Genomic DNA, 17,044 nt, shown 5'->3' on the forward strand with positions numbered 1-17,044 from the left:
TCCAGGTCTTGTTTTTACTGACTGTATAGAGGTTCTCCATCTTTGGCTGCAAAGGACATAATCTGATATCGATATTGACCATCTGGTGATGTCCATGTGTAGAGTCGCCTCTTGTGCTGTTGGAAAAGTGTGTTTGTTATGATCAGCCTGTTCTCTTGGCAAAACTCTGTTAGCCTTTGTCCTGCTTCATTTTGTACACCAAAGCCATGCTTGCCTGTTATCCCGGTGATTTCTGGACTTCCTACTTTAGCATTCCAATCCCCTATGATGAGGAGGACATCTTTTTTTGGTGTTAGTTCTAGAAGGTGTTGTAGGTCTTCATAGAACCAGTTACCCTCAGCTTCTTCGTCCTCAGTGGTTGGGGCATAGACTTGAATTACTGTGATGTTGAATGGTTTGCCTTGGATTCATACTGAGATCATTCTATCGTTTTTGAGATTGTACCCCAGTACTGCTTTTCCCACCCTTTTGTTGACTATGAGTGCTACTCCATTTCTTCTAAGGGATTCTTGCCCACAGTAGTAGATATGATGGTCACCTGAATTAAATTTGCCCATGCCTGTCCATTTTAGTTCGCTGATTCTCAAGATGTCGATGTTCAACCTTGCCATCTCATGTTTGACCACCTCCAGCTTACCTTGATTCATTGATCTGACATTCCAGGTTCCTAAACAATATTGTTCTTTACAGCATCAGATTTTCTTTTCACCACCAGACACATCCACAGCTGAGTGTCCTTTCGGCTTTGGCCCAGCCGCTTCACTCTTTCTGGCGCTACTTGGAAATACCCTCTGCTCTTCCCCAGTAGTATATTGGACACCTTCCGACCTGAAGGGCTCATCTTCCGGCATCATATCTTTAGCCTTGTGATACGTTCCATGGGGTTTTCTTGGCAAGAACACTGGAATGGGTTGCCATTTCCTTCTCCAGTGGACCACATTTTGTCAGAACTCTCTGCCATGACCTGTCTGTCTTGGGTGGCCCTGCACGGCATAGCTTATGGCTTCACTGAGTTAGGCAAGCCCCTTCCTCACAACAAGGCAGTGATCCATGAAGGGGCTCAGGGACCCAGTTCCAGGCATCCCTGCCAGATGGCCGCCCAGTCTGCTGGAATCCCTCCAGCGACAGAGAGCCCACCACCTCCCCAGGCAGTGGGTCCGTGGTCTGACTGCTCTCACCGTTGGGAAGTTTCTTCTGAGGTTCAGCCAAAACCTGCCTTCCTATAACTGAAGCCTGTTATTTTGTGTCCTGCAGCCATGCATGATGGAGAACAGATTGCATCCCTCTTCTGTGTGACAACCCTTTAGGTGCTTGGAAAGGGCTCTCATATCCCCTCCACCTTAGTCTTCTCTTCTCAAGGCTAAATATACCCAGTTCCTTCCATTTTTCCTCGTAGCAGTTTCTACTCCCCGATCATATTTGTTGTTGCCCTTCTCTGAACTCATTCCAATTTGTCTGAATTCTTCTTTCCTGGGAGAAAAGACAAGGGGCATGCAAAACCCCAGAGAAGCACCATGAATAGTTGCCTGAAACACTTCCCTCTCCCCTTGCCTTTCCCAGGTGGGAGAGGAGAAATGAAGCAGACCCAGCTACCGGCTTGAGGAATGCTGCTTGAACGGGAGGCTTGATTAGGAGCTGGCTTTGCTCCCTCCACACCTTTCTCTGTAGGTCATGGAGTTTCTTCCAAATGGATCTGTTGCTTCAGTTTCGCTAAGAAAGACCCAGCCTCCAGGCCTTAAACGATTCAAGTGCACGCATAAAACAGTCAAATAACTGCCCAGAGATTATAAACAACTGCCAGAGAGTAACAACCTACTATTATTGAGCTAGAACACATCCTGTCTGGACATCTGGAAGGCCCTGGGTTGCTGCTGCTGCTGTTGTTTGCAAAGGCATTTTAATTAAGAGATGTAAATACTGTGCATTTGCAAGTTGCAACATCTTTTTGACCAGTATTTTGGGGGCACTGGGGGTGATGTGGGATGTCACTGTTCTCAGAAATGGTGGTTAGCAGCTTTTGTCCACAGGAAGTATGTATTCATAGCTGATGTCTGCCTGTTTCTATTTCATTTCCCAGCTGAATTAAGCAGCATACATCAATGAGGAGTCCAGGCATGGCTGCGTTTAAACAACAGAAGGTAGAGGACGTTTATGAAATTGGGGAAGAGCTAGGAAGGTAAGCCTAAATGCTTGTTATTCCCCTTGTATAAATCTGTTACCTGTCAGCTCCTTGTAGCCGTTGTCTGAATTGCTGGGATGGGATGGGATGTTCACGAACAGTCTAAGTGTGCTTTTCTAACATGTGAACAGCTCTGTGGCAGCCTTGTAAAATACACTGCATAAACATGTTCTTCTTATGGGCTTGTTTGTATATTCTACTTAAATTCTTAGTTAAACACCAGTCATTATGGTTTAAGGGTTATCTAAACTCTTTACATATTCTAAAAGTCAGGATGAATAAACTCATTTTGGCTTGCCCAGCTGCCACGGTCAGACATATTTCACGACATTTTGTGGCAGCTTTGGTTCTTCAAAAGTAGCACAACACATGGTGGAACATGAATTCGTCAGAATATAATGTTAATTACCACTCAGCACATCAATGATGGTTAAGTCCAGGGTTTGTGTGCTCCAACAAGCAAACGCAGTAGGGCAGCTCATAGAGAGAGCAACAGATTTTTGTCAGCCATGTGAACTGACTTCAGTGAATTATTTTAGGCATGAAGGGAATGGAAATCTGTTTCTGCAGTGATGCCTCAATCACGCCTTTGATGTCACCATTTGATAACTGCAGCATCAAGCAATGGGGGTGCATCTGTGAACCAGCCCTATACATTCTTCACACGTCACACAGAGATGTCCCAGGCGCTATGTCTTTTTGTAAAGGCCCATCTTGAGAGGTTCTGTTGGGTGACAGGGGGTGTCGGTGGCAAGCCGTTGCTTGCTTCAGTCAAACTTGAATTCTGTAAATAAGATTATATTTGGCAGGCTGCAAAGCCTTTTCTCTCTGCATTTGCAACAATTCGGGATGCCGACAGATGTATGTGGTAGGTGAAGAGATTTATGTCAAAACCCTTTAAGGAGATGCATCACTTGCACGAAACAAAGAGGTTTCAGGCCAAACAGCTGTCAGGGATTATAAAATGGAGGAACTCACCTCATCTTGTTGTTCTACAGGCAAAAACAAAACCGCAGTCACACCATTCTGCCCCCATTTGTGAGAGGGAGATGCTGCACTTTTATCTTTTCAGTACCACTTGCTGAAATTTATTTAAGCCTGGTGATGTGTTTGGTGAAGTGACATGAGCCCTAGTAAGTGTACAGTTTTCTCTTGATGTTCCTTGGAATCTCTTAAGAGGTGCATGACAGGAAGGCCGCAGGGCTAGCGATCCCAGGGCAAGCGGTCCCTTTGGCTCCTCTCTTCCTGGATGACTTGGTAAGGCTACGGTTTAATGATGGGAGTTGCAGGAGAGAGGTACTGACCGTAAGTGTGAGCAGCTTTGAGTACTATTTTTGGTAGAAAGGTGGGACATAGATTAAATAACTAAAATAAATATTAACTCTTTGGGGAAAGGCAGACGTTACACACACAAGGCTCACAATGGACCAATTCAAACATAACAATCTTGATCCAGGAAACCACCACAATTCAGTGTCCCCCTTTGGAGGAAGCCAAACCCTCCGTGAGCTGGAAGGTCCTCATCTGTGCTCTGGTTGATAGGACTCCCTCTTCCTTCCCTAGGTCCTTTTGTCTACCAGGCCCTTGCTAGCAGCAGAACACTAGAGCCAATGGCAAACCAGAAGCCTTTGTGATCCAAGCATCTCAGCCAATGGCAGCCAAAGACCCTTCTCTGACACTAGTGCACCTCAACCAATCATTGTCTGAGGCCCATGCGTGTGCACACACAGTCCCTTACTGTACTGCAGTATCATAATCTACGTAATATTTTTAACCTTTTCCTTTCTTGTGTCCCCTTGTAAACATTAAACCACCGTGTGCTCCTCTTCTTTTCTCTCTCTCCCTTTTTAATTTCTGTTAATCCACCTGACTAAGCGCTGGGAAAACTGGCCAGCACAACCATCTTTGCTTTGCCAGCTTTGGAAAGCATTAGCCATTCCCTCCTTTCCTTTGTAAGGCTCCAGAGAAATAGTTTGGGAACACTCCATCAGAGGAGCTGGGCCTTCCAAGCACAGGGCGGCCACAGATCTGTGTGTGTAGCTGGTCACTGACCCACTGTATGTTGGAGCTCCTGTGGAGGTTACTTCTCCTCCCCTGTTTTCGTAACATCCTTCTCTGTGGGAACTGATGTCATACCAGGAGTATGAGCTGGCATGGCTTCAGCTCGAATCGTGACTTGGCCATTAACTTACTAGGTGGTCTTAGTTAGGCCACTGTCCTGACAACTGCAGCCCCTCCAGCTGCAATGAGGGGCTAATAATCTTGGTCTGCCTTACAATGCTGTTGTGAGGATTACTGAGATAATGTATGCAAGGCACCGTGAACGTATCAAAAATGCTGCGTGGGTGTGCGTGCGCACGCGTGTATTGGGGTTTTTTCTTGGTTTGTTATATTTATATTGGTTTGTTACATTTCTATATTCAGACCCCAACACTGCTTATGATTAAATTCCATACAAGAGGGCAATATAACTAGGTATATGTTGATGGGGGGGGGGGCAGCCTCTTCTGGCAGCTGGTGATACAGTCCGGGTTCCAGTCTCTTCCCAGTACTGGGAGGAGGTAGAGTTGAAGCTGCATTCTGGGACTGACAGATGGTGAAGATGCCAATGCACAGAAGCAGTCCCTTGGCTAATCTCCTTCCTCAGAATCTCTAGGCCAGGGGTGTCGAACCTGTTCCAGTGCGAGGGCTGAATTCAGTTTCGGAGAGCTTCTTGGGGGCTGTATTCCAGTGGTGGGCGGAGCTGAAGGCAAATGGGGCAGGGCCAGAAATACCAAAAATGGCAGCATATTTTAGCTTAAAGCTGTTATTGACAGTAAATAAGCCCTGGAAGAGTCATTTCAGTCTTTTAGAATGGTGAAGAAACTGTACAAAAGCTGGAATCGACAATTTATTTATTACATTTCTATACCGCCCCATAGCCAAAACTCTCTGGGTGGTTTACAAAGATTAAAAACATTAAAAATACAGTATACAGAGATTAAAAGCCATTTACATAAAAAAACACCCAGCAACAGACAATATACAGAAGAGAACATATATCTAAAACAACTTCAAACAAGCAGTCTCAAACAACCATAACCATAAAACAATCCAGGATCGATTAAAACTTATCATATGCTGCCAAATGCCTGGGAGAAGGGAAAGGTCTTAACCTGGTGCTGAAAAAATAACGATATTGGCTCCAGGTGGGCCTTGTTGGGGAGATCATTCCAGATACCATTCCACAATTGGGGGGCCACCACCAAGAAAGCCCTCTCCCTTGTTGCAGTCTTCCGAGCTTCCCTCGGAGGAGGCAGCTGGAGGAGGCAGCCAGTTGGGGGAAATGGGATGGAGCCAGAGAAGGATGGTGTGTCCATCTGGGGAACCTTGGAGGAACAGATTGGACCAGAGGTCCTGCAGCCCTGCTCCAGGTAAATGACTCCGAAGATCTCGTGCAGGGCACAGGATATTTCTTCCACTGTGGCCTCTCTATTTTTTTCACACAGGCCCTGGTTCAAATGCCGGTGCCTTTGATGCTTCATTGTCTCAGCAGTGAGTTTTGTGCAATACATCCCAGGCAAAGCTGGGTAGGAACAGCTGCTGACGCAACCTGTGATGTCTTTGGGCGTCTCGCCTGGCACAATGACAAACACCATAGCCTGTTGAAAATGAAATTATTTATTTGCTTACCCAAGATGGTTTTCAATAAGCCTCTGGTAAAATTGATCTCCATAGAAGCATGATTTAATTAATTCATTAATTAGTTATACAAGCAATTATTTTTTATTTATTTAATTAATTAAAAATTAATTGCTTTATTTAAAAGCATCCGCCTTTCTCAAAGCACAGGCACAGCTGTGGCTGAGAGAGAGCATCACATTACCTTGATTCAGGAGGGTCAGGAGCCAAAGGGGAAGTCTTCTGCTGAGTTTATTTATTTTGTTAATTGTTTAGAATATTTTTGGATTGCCCCTCTGCTAAACATGCACTCAAGGCGATGTACCATTAAAAATACAAAGATTAAAATACATAAAAATATGAAAACGTAAAACATGTTTTAAACCCAGGGATAAATGATAAAATCAGAGTGCAGCCTTAACTGTTAAAAGCTTGGCAGAACAAGACAGACTTCTCCACCCTCGGAAGGATGCTAAGGCAGAGGCCAGCCTCAACCTCCCCGGGGGTGGCGCTTCTTCCGTCAGAGAAGCCCAGCAGGCTTCTCCTTGGCATAGGGCCCGTTCAGTGGTGGTGCAGTTATGGGCCCTGTGCCAAGAAGAAGACCGTTGGGCATCCCTGATGGAAGAAGCGCCACCCCCAGGGAGGTTGAGGCTGGCCTCCACAGGCAAGCCCTGCCCTTCTCCAGTTTAAGTGGCAAGTAGGGATGTTTCCATTCGCCCAGACCCCACAATTCAGATTTGGAGAGATTAGCATGGGCAAAAGTGCTTCTTTGGTGGTGTTGGGCCCAAGCCATCGAGGACTTGAAGGCTCTCGTCCCCTCCTCTTTGAGCTGGGTCCAAAAGCAGATTAGCAATGAATTTCACTTGTACAGTCAGGGGCAGATCACCAGAGGAGGAGGCCAAGTTCCTTACCCATTCCCCCTTTGTTTCCTCTCAGTTGGCCTTAAACTGCCACACTACTTTTCCAGTGGAGAGAGAGTGCAGGAAACTTTCCGATGGCCAGATGCGCTCATGGCAGTTTCCCTCTCATTTTATTCTTTGCTCCATGTATTTATATACGGCCTTTCAGGATCCAAACCCTCCAAGGTGGCTTATGAGTAACTCTAGCAATCAAAAATGAAATCATAATAAGCCATATTGAAAAACATAATGAGTGATCAGGATCTTTCCCAGAGGGCAGATTACGGTAGATGGCCCTTTGCAGGGCGGGCAGCCCCCTGGAGCAGGCTCTGTGCTGGTCTTTGCCTGCCTGCTGGCAGGCCAGCCACTCTCCCTGCAAGGCATCTTCCTCTGGAAGCCTGGGGTCGCAAGGCTTCTTTGTCAGAAACTAGGAAGCACTTGGCCACGAGGGTGCTTTCCATGGGCTGGATGGGGTGTGTTGGCTGCCAGGTGCCACCCCCACTCCGTTGTGCTTGTGCAGGCTTATATTTGTCCTGTGAAGCGGTGGAAAGAGGAAGCAAAAGGTCATCTTTTTCAGTCAGATGGTAGTTCCAGTGGCATAGCTTCCTGAGCCCCCTGGGGGTTTTGGAATCAGTGTTTTTGCCATTGGGCTTACATTTTGGAAACACTGACAGCTCCTCGGAGTATCTGGTGCCTGGCTTTATAAGGTCTGGAACAAAAGTCAGGGAGGTGGGGGACATCCCAAGCCCCAAAGCACCGAACCCCTGCCGCTTGTGCCCGGGAGTTTGAAATCAAACTGTGCCAGCTCTGCACAGGACTAGTGCCTTGGAATCGAAAATCATTCCCCAGCCCTGGCCTAAGGTCACGTCTACCTAGAAGTCATTCTTCTATAGGCACGTTGGTGGCAATTACCGAGCAGTTCCAGAAAACCTTCTCTTCGTACAGCTGCTGCTTACTGGGGCGCTTCCAGCGGGCGCTTTGTTCTTTGCAGTACAACGGTGGGTGTGGCGGTCATTGTGGTAGGAGCTGCATCAAATATTTGACAAAGGGATGTTCCCATAAGTCAGAAAAGCAGAAATGTTCTTACTACAGGATGAAACTTGCCACAGGGCCAGCTCAGACATTTTGGCGTCTTGAGTTGATAAATCGTAATGGGACACCACCCCCACTACCCCTGACACAGACACTAATTATCTTTTTCATTTATTTGTGTAATTTATATCTTGCTTTTCTTCCATGGTGGAACTGAGGATGGGGTACATCAGGGTTTCCACATCGTCCCCCCTCCAGGCACTGTCCAGACTCAAACCTTAACTCCAGCTAAGTTGATGCATCACATGCCCTCCAAACCACACCCTGCATGGAACACGTTCCTTTAGAACTGCCTTCCCCAGCCTGGTGCCCTCCAGATGTAATGGGACTATAGCTCCCATTATCATGCTGGCTGGGGATGATGGAGGTTGCAGTCCAGCACATCTGGGGGGTGCCTGGTTGGAGAAGGCTGCTATAAGCGTTCTGCACAGCTCCTGTTCATTTCAGCGGCTTTGTGTAGGAGAGCCTCCCGGTCGACCATGTCCAGTGAGCGAGGTGTACCTGCCTGTCTCTCATTTTCCCACCAGTAATGGCCATGTGAGGCAGTCACCTCACTTTGTCCTTGCCTGGCTTCCCTGGTGGTGGCAGGTATTCTCGGGTTCAGTCAAACATCTCTACTTGCTTCCTGGTGCTGTTCCAGTTAACCATGATAAATAATATCCTATCATCTGACTGGAGAGGAAAACATTTTGGTTTGCTGGATCTTGGATGGTGTAAAGCTTCTCCTACGGCATTACATCGTTGAGCCTGATTTCACTGAGACTCCTTTTCTTCCACTGATGCAGGGTGGCTTCAGTCTCTTGCTGCAGACCATGAGAAATCCACTGGGTGTCCTCTTCAAAACCATTGTGGAAAAGCTCATTAAACTTTGACCAATTACGTGTAATGCGTGTGTGAGCAAGATTGATGAGTAAATATTGACCTGACAAAGTGAAAGTGCTGATAAGGAGGACATTCTGCTAAAAGGAGGAGTTGGCAGAGGTATGATAAGACATGATGTCATCTTAGGTGTTGGCCATCTCTTGCTTGCAAGAAGGGCGCGATTGCTGATGAAGGAAGTGGCTGCGAAGTGCCCAGCTGTGTCTCAGCAATCTGGGTTTGTTGCCCATTTCAGTAAAGAAGCAGTTGAAACTATTGTCATCACTATTTAATATATATTGTGCAATCAGTGTACACGAAGCTTTACAGAATAGCATATGCAAAAACGATGGGTCATGCCCAGAGGAGCTTACCATCAAAAGGTCAACCGTGGAAGAGGCAAAAGTAGTTGAATGAATTCTAGTAAATGCAACAACACATATGTTTGGTTACACCAGCCTTCCACAACCAACCTGAGGCCCTCCAGATGTTTTGGACCAATTCTCGTCAGCCTGTGCCAGCATGGTCAGTGGTCAGAAATGCTTGGAGTTGTCGTCCAGATCATTTGGAGGGCACCAGGTTGGGGAAGGCTAGGTTATATGACTCGTTTGGCATGCTCACATGCTCCCTCTTCCCTTTGTATGAATTCAATGAATTACTTCCACTTTTGTGGAAACCATAGCATGCCATTGCATCCAAACCAGCAAACTGGTTTGTGTGACCTCTCCAAATCAGGATTGTAAACCAGGGTCAAACTGTGGTTTCTGCAAAAGCAGAAGGCGCTAATTAAAGTGAAGCATGCAAGGCAAGTATGAGGAGGGAACGCATGGCTGCAGGGCTCATTTATGTGACGCTAAGCTATGGTTTGCTGTTACACGTGAACTGAATGTTGATGTTGGATCCTGGAATATCAACATATTGGTGGTGGTAAGATATTTCTACATCAAGATATTTCTTCATCTTACCACAGCTGACATCTGAGGCTCTGGTTTGTAGATGGAGCCTCATCCAGGTGGGCAAACCAGAACAGGACCTGGAAGATGGTCTCCTGGCTCAGGACCTGGTGAAGGGACCAGGTCCACGGTCAAGGAAAACCAATGCATTCAATCCAGGAAAGAAGGATAGCTGATAGAAAGGAGGTTAGCAGGTTTCGGCATCCAAGACTGGTCGAGGGAGCAGACTGTGGGGGAGGTGATCCAGAACAAAGCCACATTGTGTGAAGTGTTTTATTAAATCCGCATTTGTTACAAATTGGTAGAGACGGCTTTTGAAAACTGGAATCTTGGTGCTTCTAGAACATGATCCAGCCCCTTTTGTTCTTTCTGGGCAGGAGGATCGCTTGACAGAGAACAGAGGTAAGGTAGGGCGGAATAATTCATTTTTGTCTAGCATAAATGGAACGTTTTGCATCTCTGTGTTTGCTTCCAGTTGGTACAGAACTGTTGCCTCCACGTTTCGGTACCAGCAAGTAATAAAGCCTCAACCAGACCTCATTGGGAGCCACTTTCCTGCCTCGCAGGTGCTGGGTGGGGTCTTTATTGTCACAGGAGCTTTTTGATAAAAAGGAAAGTCAGCCTGTGATACATGGAATGGAAAATGCTGTTATGCAGCCTTTAAAAGCATCTTTTCAAGTGTACCTGTAGCCAGGCATCACTGCAACAAAGGAAGCTGATTGTACAGGTCTCTGAGCAAAAGAATGATCTAAAAAAAGAATGGCCATTTATTTTAGCTCCTTGTTTCAAAGGGTTTTCTCACAAGCTGTATCAAGAAAGGAAGAGGTGTGTGGGTTCCAACTGCATACGAACATATTGGACTCACCTTAGAAATCAGCTTCTGAAGCTCAGTTTGGTGTTGAAATGTGTTGGCCATCTCAGCAAACAAGTGAACGTGACTGACGTTCTGCCCCATGTAGGACATGAACAGAAAAAAATGTAAGCAGCAGAGTGGACGTAAGACCATCATTTCTGAGCAGGCAGATTAATGTTAAGTTTCTTGTTGTTTCTGAATTGCAGGGTTTAATCACTTCTTCCCCAACACAGAAGTATCAGTTGCCTTCTGGGGAAACTTGTTGCTGATTAATATTATCCAAAGAATTTAACCTGTGGAGTTCATAAATTGCTCTTGTGTTGTACAAGTAGAGAGGTATGGCTCAATTTGCCACAAGTGAGAAAACGCCCACTGAAAATAATGCTTTGAGTAAGAAGGCATGAAAGGCCCCCATCTGACTATTATTCATAAGAAGCTCTTGCATCTCCAGCCAGCTAGCTCAATGGGTCTACTCACTGAATGACTGCTGTTGTTAAAAACAATTAAATGGTCTTCCGATGTTCTAAGTAAGCAGGCCAAAGGCACAACATCCCTTTGGATGATGGATGTGTGTTGATAACTTGGCTGTGACAAGGTATAAAATGTAATCACAGCGGATGGTCTTAAAATACACTGCTTTTGTGTATTTTGCAATTTAACTCGGAATGTATCCAAGAGCAGGCTGTTGAATCTTGCTAGGAATGTCACTCTCTTTTGAAATGCTGTGAATATTACCTCTTTCTCATCTGCTCTGAACCTTGTTTCTCCCCGAGAAAACAGGAAACCTCTTTCTCATCAGAAACTGGCAACTGGAGAATGTGTTATAGAAATAAGGACTACTTCAGTAAGGAAATACCTTCTTAAAGGTACAGCACTGGTGCCCCTCTTATAGATTTCCTGCCATTGGGGACGTGGTGCTGGTCAAAGAACAGTTCCTTACATCTTTAAATGGATGCATACCAAGGGATGATATTAAGGCATCTGACACTTCCAAATAGACAAGCATGGCAGGACAAACAGAAAGATTTCCGTCAGGCACTTGCTTCCCCCAGATGGTTCAGCGATGGCCTTTTGAAAATGGCTTGCTACTGTGCCTGTCATGTCAATGGTTGAGATTCTGGCTATGCAGGCAGTGTGACAAGTGTACCCAGCGAAGTGTTTTTAGGGGGATTGTTGCATGTTATGTTCTTAAGGTAGATTAAAGGGAAAGTCGCTAAATATCTTTATGTATGGGCTCTGGGGTGGAGATGCTTTTCTCAATAACAGTTGTTCAGAAAGGCACCGTTAAGTGCCATTTGTTGGTAGAAAGGCAGATATCAAATAAATAAACAAACAAACATACATACATTATAAATAAATGTTCACTTGCAGGATCTCTGGGGAATATCATCTATATGTTGTAGTTAGTACAAGTTCAGTGGAGAATATGCATAAATGCTATTCATTGTGCATAGTCACATGAAGCCACAGGGAATGTGCACAAATTGACAGCGCAAACGGGAGATTTCATAATAACTATGATCAGCCTGCTCCGAGTGATCATGGAGAATGCACACAACTGGGCATTTATCCTTTGGGCTGCGCATACTTTTGCAGGTCAGTGTGCGTATTCTTTGCTAGGGAATACACCAGGGAGTAGACAACCTGGCACCCTCTACATCTTTCATGAACCCCAGCCAGCCTGGCCAGTGTTCAGGGATTAGGGGAGATGTAGCCCAAAACAACTGGAAATACACCAAGTTGCCTACTCCTGGAATAGATATTCTTTGTCTCTTATTAGCAGCCATTCCGCCTGGCTGCAGCAGAGGGAGAGGTGAGACAACAAAGCCTCCTCCATTAGCTCAGCTGGGGCTAACGGCCATTGTGGTTTCTTACCCCAGAATTGCCTCCTCCGTGGCCATTCTATCTCATCTTTATTTAACTGAAAAGTTTTGGTACCTGAATTTGCTTGCTTTCCTCTTCCCTCCTCACATCTCTTTCCATTTGTGCTGTATCTTAGATCGGAAAACTAAGGGCAGGGATTGCGTCATTTTTTTTTAATCTTTGTTCAGCACTTAGAAAATATTAGGTGCTTTATAAATTAATAATAATAATTAATAATAAGGGACTATACCTGGAACGATGGTGCAGTGTGCAGAGGCACTGTGGAATTCGGAGAGGCAGCAAGTCAAAGTCCATTGTGTTGCTGACTGCAGACAGAGAGAGAGATCTCCCCTATGAGACAAGATTACAACAGCTGGAAATGTTTAGCTTGGAAAAAGGGAGGGTAAGGGGAGATATGGTAGAGGTCCACAAAATTATGCGTGGCGTGGAGAATGTGGATAGGGAGACATTTTTCTTCCTCTCTCAAAATACTAGAACCCAGTGGGGTCCTCCCATGAAGCTGATGGGTGGGAGATTCAGGACAGACGAAAGGAAGGACTCCTTCACACAGCACATAGTTAAACTACGGAATTCGCTACCGGAAGAGGTGGTGATGGCCACCAATTTGGATGGCTTTAAAAGGGGGTTAGTCAGATTCCTGGAGGAGAAGGCTGTCGATGGCTACTAGTCCTGGTATGTGCTACCTCCAGAACCAGAGGCAGTGAGCCTATGTACACCGGTTGCTGGGGAACATGGGTGGGAGGGTGCTGTTGCACTCATGTCCTAATTGTGGGGTCCCATGGGCAGCTGGTTGGCCACTGTGGAAACAGAATGGTGGACTAGGTGGACCTTTGGGCTGATCCAGCAGGGCTCTTCTGATGTTCTTAAATGGAAAAATCCAAAGTGGTGCAAGCCACTTTTGGATGAAACTGATTATTTAGATCCATCCCAATCAGGTTTCAGGCCTGGTTATGGGACAGAAGCAGCCTTGGTCACCCTGGTTGATGACTTATGCCGGGGAATGGACAGGGGGAGTGCGACCCTGTTGGTTCTTCAGGACCTCTCAGCAGCTTTCGACACCATCGACCATGGTATCCTTCTGGATCATTTATCTGGATTGGGCTTGGGAGGCACAGTTTTAAAGTGGCTCCGGTCTTTTCTGGAGGAGCGGTCTCAGAAGGTGGTGCTGGGGGACTTCTGTTCCGCCCCATGGCCGTTAGCCTGTGGGATGCCGCAAGGTTCCACCTTGTCCCTGATGCTTTTTAACATCTACGTGAAACCACTGGGGGAAGTCATCAGGAGGTTTGGGCTGAAATGTCATCAGTATGCAGATGATACTCGGCTCTACCTCTCATTTCGATCTGCACATCCCAGGGAGACTGTGGAACTCTTGAACCAGTCAGTGTCTGGAGGCTGTTTTGGGATGGATGAGGGTGAACAAGCTCAGACTTAATCCAGACAAGGCAGAGGTACTGCGGGTTGGGAAACCAACTACTTTGGCTGGGGGTTTACAACTGGTCTTAGATGGGGTTGCACTCCCCCTGGAAGACCAAGGGTGCAGTCTGGGGGTCCTCCTGGACTCTGAGCTAACTGGGGAAGCCCAGGTGGCTGCGGTGTCCAGGAGTGCTTTTTACCAGCTTAGGCTGGTACACCAACCGCAGCCCTATCTGGAGAGGATGGACCTTACCTCAATTATCCATGCACTAGTCATGTCCAGGCTGGACTACTGTAATGTGCTATACATGGGACTGCTTTTGAAGACAGTTTAGAAACTCCAGCTTGTGCAGAATGCGGCCGCCTGAGCCTTGGTGGGGACGAGGCGATTCAATCACATAATGCCTATACCGCGCCAGTTGCCCTGATTACCAGTGCATTTCTGAGCCCAATTCAAAGTGTTGGTTTTGACCTTTAAAGCCTTAAACGGTTTGGGACCAAGTTACTTGAAGGACTCCCTACACCCATATCAGCCTGCCCGCACTTTAAGATGAGAAAGAGAGGCTCTTCTCATTTGCCCACCCATGAGAGCAGTCAGGTGGGTGACAACACGTGAGAGGGCCTTCTCTGCAGTGGCCCCACACCTTTGGAACAAGCTGCCACTGGAGGTCCGCCATGCTCCGTCATTGCAGGCTTTTAAGAAGGCCTTGAAAACATATTTTACCTTGGCCTTTTCTTGATATGACTGCTGTTGTTGCTGTTGCTGCTGTTAACATTGCTGTTGCTTTTAACATGGTTGTTGGTTTTATTGTTGGTTTTATTGGTTTTATATTTTTATCACTTTTAATATTTTAATTGTTTGTATATATTTTATTGCTGTAAGCCACCTCGGGAGGGCCTCTGCCCTGAAAGACGGCCCAGAAATATAATTAATTAATTAATTAATAAAATGTATTAGAAGGCCCCAATGCATTTTGTGCAAGAGGCTCCTCTTTATGGAGCCCCTGCTGAGAAACCAGCTCTCCTGTCTGGGCACAGGGACTCTGGTCTGAGGCCTCTCTCCTCTCCTGAGAAAGAGCGTTGTGCTCGTCAGCTGGAGAGGCCTGCCTTGCATGCCAAGCCACCAGGTCCACTTCTTGGCAGGAGCCCTTGCAGGATGACTGTCATTCGGAGTGGACCGCGCCAGACGGCCAGATGAGGCATGACACGGATCGCCTGAATGGGATTGACATGCACGCTTGTTCTGTGATCAGCAGCCACGGGGAAGCCCACATGGTTTCGGGACCATGGAGAATATGGAGGGGAGGTTGAACGCTTTCTTTTCCCGCCACAGTCCTGACACAAACCTTCCCCCAGAAGGTGCTATCTGCATTTCGAGGGAACTCTCCATTGGCCCCAGTTGTCTCCACGGGTGCTGTCTCGGCATCAGAGCGAGCAGGCTTTTTCTTAAAGCTGTTGTCCTCATAGGCAAATGTATGCAGATTTAATTGATTAAATCAATGAGTGGACCAAAAACTCAATATACTTAGCCAAGCACTCATTCGTATGTGCCTTCTAATCAATATTGGCTTGCATAATGTTGGGTTTGCCCACTGTTATTTTACTGCCGTCCACCTTCTGCAGGTGATGCATGCTTCCTGGTCCAGTCCTGCGGCCCCTCTGCCAGCCGCCTGTTTTCCTCCAGTGCAAAAACGTTGCTCGTGGCCTGCTTGCCCCCCCCTCCCTGCTGCCTCTGTGAGGCGCCGAAGCCGGCCAGCCGCCGGCCATTCCAGGCATAATTGCTTTGGCTCAGCTTCTATCTTTAGCGGAGTGGTGCATCGGCACACGAGCGGGAGCGTGGGAGGAAATGGCTTCTCGCTGTGCTAAACATAACCCCAAAGCACACAGCAGCGCTAACGCAGCAACAGCCACAGGCCGTGAGGGGGGTGGGGAGGGGGCAGTGGCACCCTGCTCTCCCCAAAAGGCGGCCGCGAGTCACAGCCCCGGTCGAGTGAACTCCCCAGCCAGAGCCCAGCCTCCTGGTCAGAGAGCACCAAGACGCTGCTGGCTGGAACCCGCCTGCAACCAGCGGAGCAGAGCAGGTGGGCAGGCGAGACACTGTGGTGCCTGTGTGCTGGGGGGGCATCGGAGGGTTGCGCGCGTTTAAAAGGGCAATGTACAATAGATAGACCACCCCTTAAGAATTACTCCACAGACCACTGACATTCCTTTACAAGCAAAAGGAAAATTCCGTTTCAAAGCAAATGGTGTCCACGTGAGGCAGGAGCCCCTGAAACCCTGACATACGTACCCTTGTTGGGATTTTTACTCTGATCTGAGATGCCATGTAATTGATCCTCTTCTGACGAACTTCCCAGGGCATCCAGCTGGAAGACTGGTGATCAGTTGTCGATTGCATAAGGCCCCACTTATCACAGAACGGGCGGCTATTTTTTTTTTCTAATGGCCATGTGGACAACAGCTCAGCTGACTGGCTGCATTAGCTACCTTGAAGAAATTGCAGCCTCGTGTGCTGATATTTGTGTCTCTGTATTTTAACCTGAACAGGTCTAAACGAGTGTAATAAAGAGAAAGTGAAAATGCTCGCGCAAATCAGAATAATTCAGAGCTCTCTCTCCCTCTTTCCCCAAGCCAGAGGTTACTTTTCAGGTGCTATTCCAGGACGAACAAGAAGACGGTGCACAAACCTGTACAGATCAGTTTATGAGAGACGCCTTCTCTCTGTGCCTCCTGGACTGTCCTGAGGGAACGAAATTAATTTTTTTCACTTGTGTCTGTCCAGCCTCATGCCAGTTTAGAATCCAGTTGTGAGAATAGTTTGGCTGTGTTCTTTCTCCAGGAATAGAAGGAAAGGGGGGGGGGGAGTTGTGTAGTGTGTGTAAGTACCTAGAATATTCATGTTTTGTCCCGTGTTCATTTTGCTGAGATCACCTGCACAAAATAATCGTTACATGGCAGATAGTGAGTGACGGGGAGTTGCCTTTTTAGATCATGGCATACAGGCAGGTGAGCTTCAATGTGGCTTGTGTGCTTGTGCCGTGTGGTGCAATTGAACCCGGTCCGTTGTCCATATGAGGGCGGGGGAGGGGAGGGGGCAGGGGCAGGAGTCCACAAGTGTGAGAAATCCCCCAAGGCTTCTGTCCTGCCCTTCGCACTCTCTCAGTGTCCAAACCAAGAATAAGAAAGCAAAAGTGCTTCGTGCTTCAGGGTGCAATCCAATGCCTGCTTAGACAGAGAAAAAGCCCTACAACTC

The 17,044-nt window shown here is 47.0% G+C and overlaps 1 protein-coding gene and 1 long non-coding RNA gene across 4 annotated transcripts in view; one reads left to right on the forward strand and one right to left on the reverse strand.

Moving 5' to 3' along the window:
* DAPK2 (death associated protein kinase 2) overlaps positions 1 to 17,044 on the forward strand; it is a 66,104-nt gene that overhangs the window by 29,013 nt on the left and 20,047 nt on the right. For all 3 annotated transcript variants that reach the window (XM_084816643.1, XM_084816645.1, XM_084816644.1), the window contains one exon: positions 2,078 to 2,176. In XM_084816643.1, coding sequence (XP_084672769.1) covers positions 2,100 to 2,176 — 77 coding nt within the window. In that variant the 5' untranslated portion in view covers positions 2,078 to 2,099. The remainder of the gene's footprint in view (positions 1 to 2,077; positions 2,177 to 17,044) is intronic.
* Positions 4,861 to 16,302, reverse strand: LOC146336906 (uncharacterized). The gene is made up of 3 exons (XR_014785299.1): positions 16,082 to 16,302; positions 12,608 to 12,708; positions 4,861 to 5,820 (listed from the first exon to the last, which is right to left on the reverse strand). It is a non-coding gene; the product is annotated as an uncharacterized LOC146336906 (long non-coding RNA).

This window comes from Heloderma suspectum, chromosome 11 (genome assembly GCF_057233095.1).
Source record: "Heloderma suspectum isolate Gila_16-S chromosome 11, 16-S_ref, whole genome shotgun sequence".
Classification (NCBI taxonomy): domain Eukaryota; kingdom Metazoa; phylum Chordata; class Lepidosauria; order Squamata; family Helodermatidae; genus Heloderma; species Heloderma suspectum.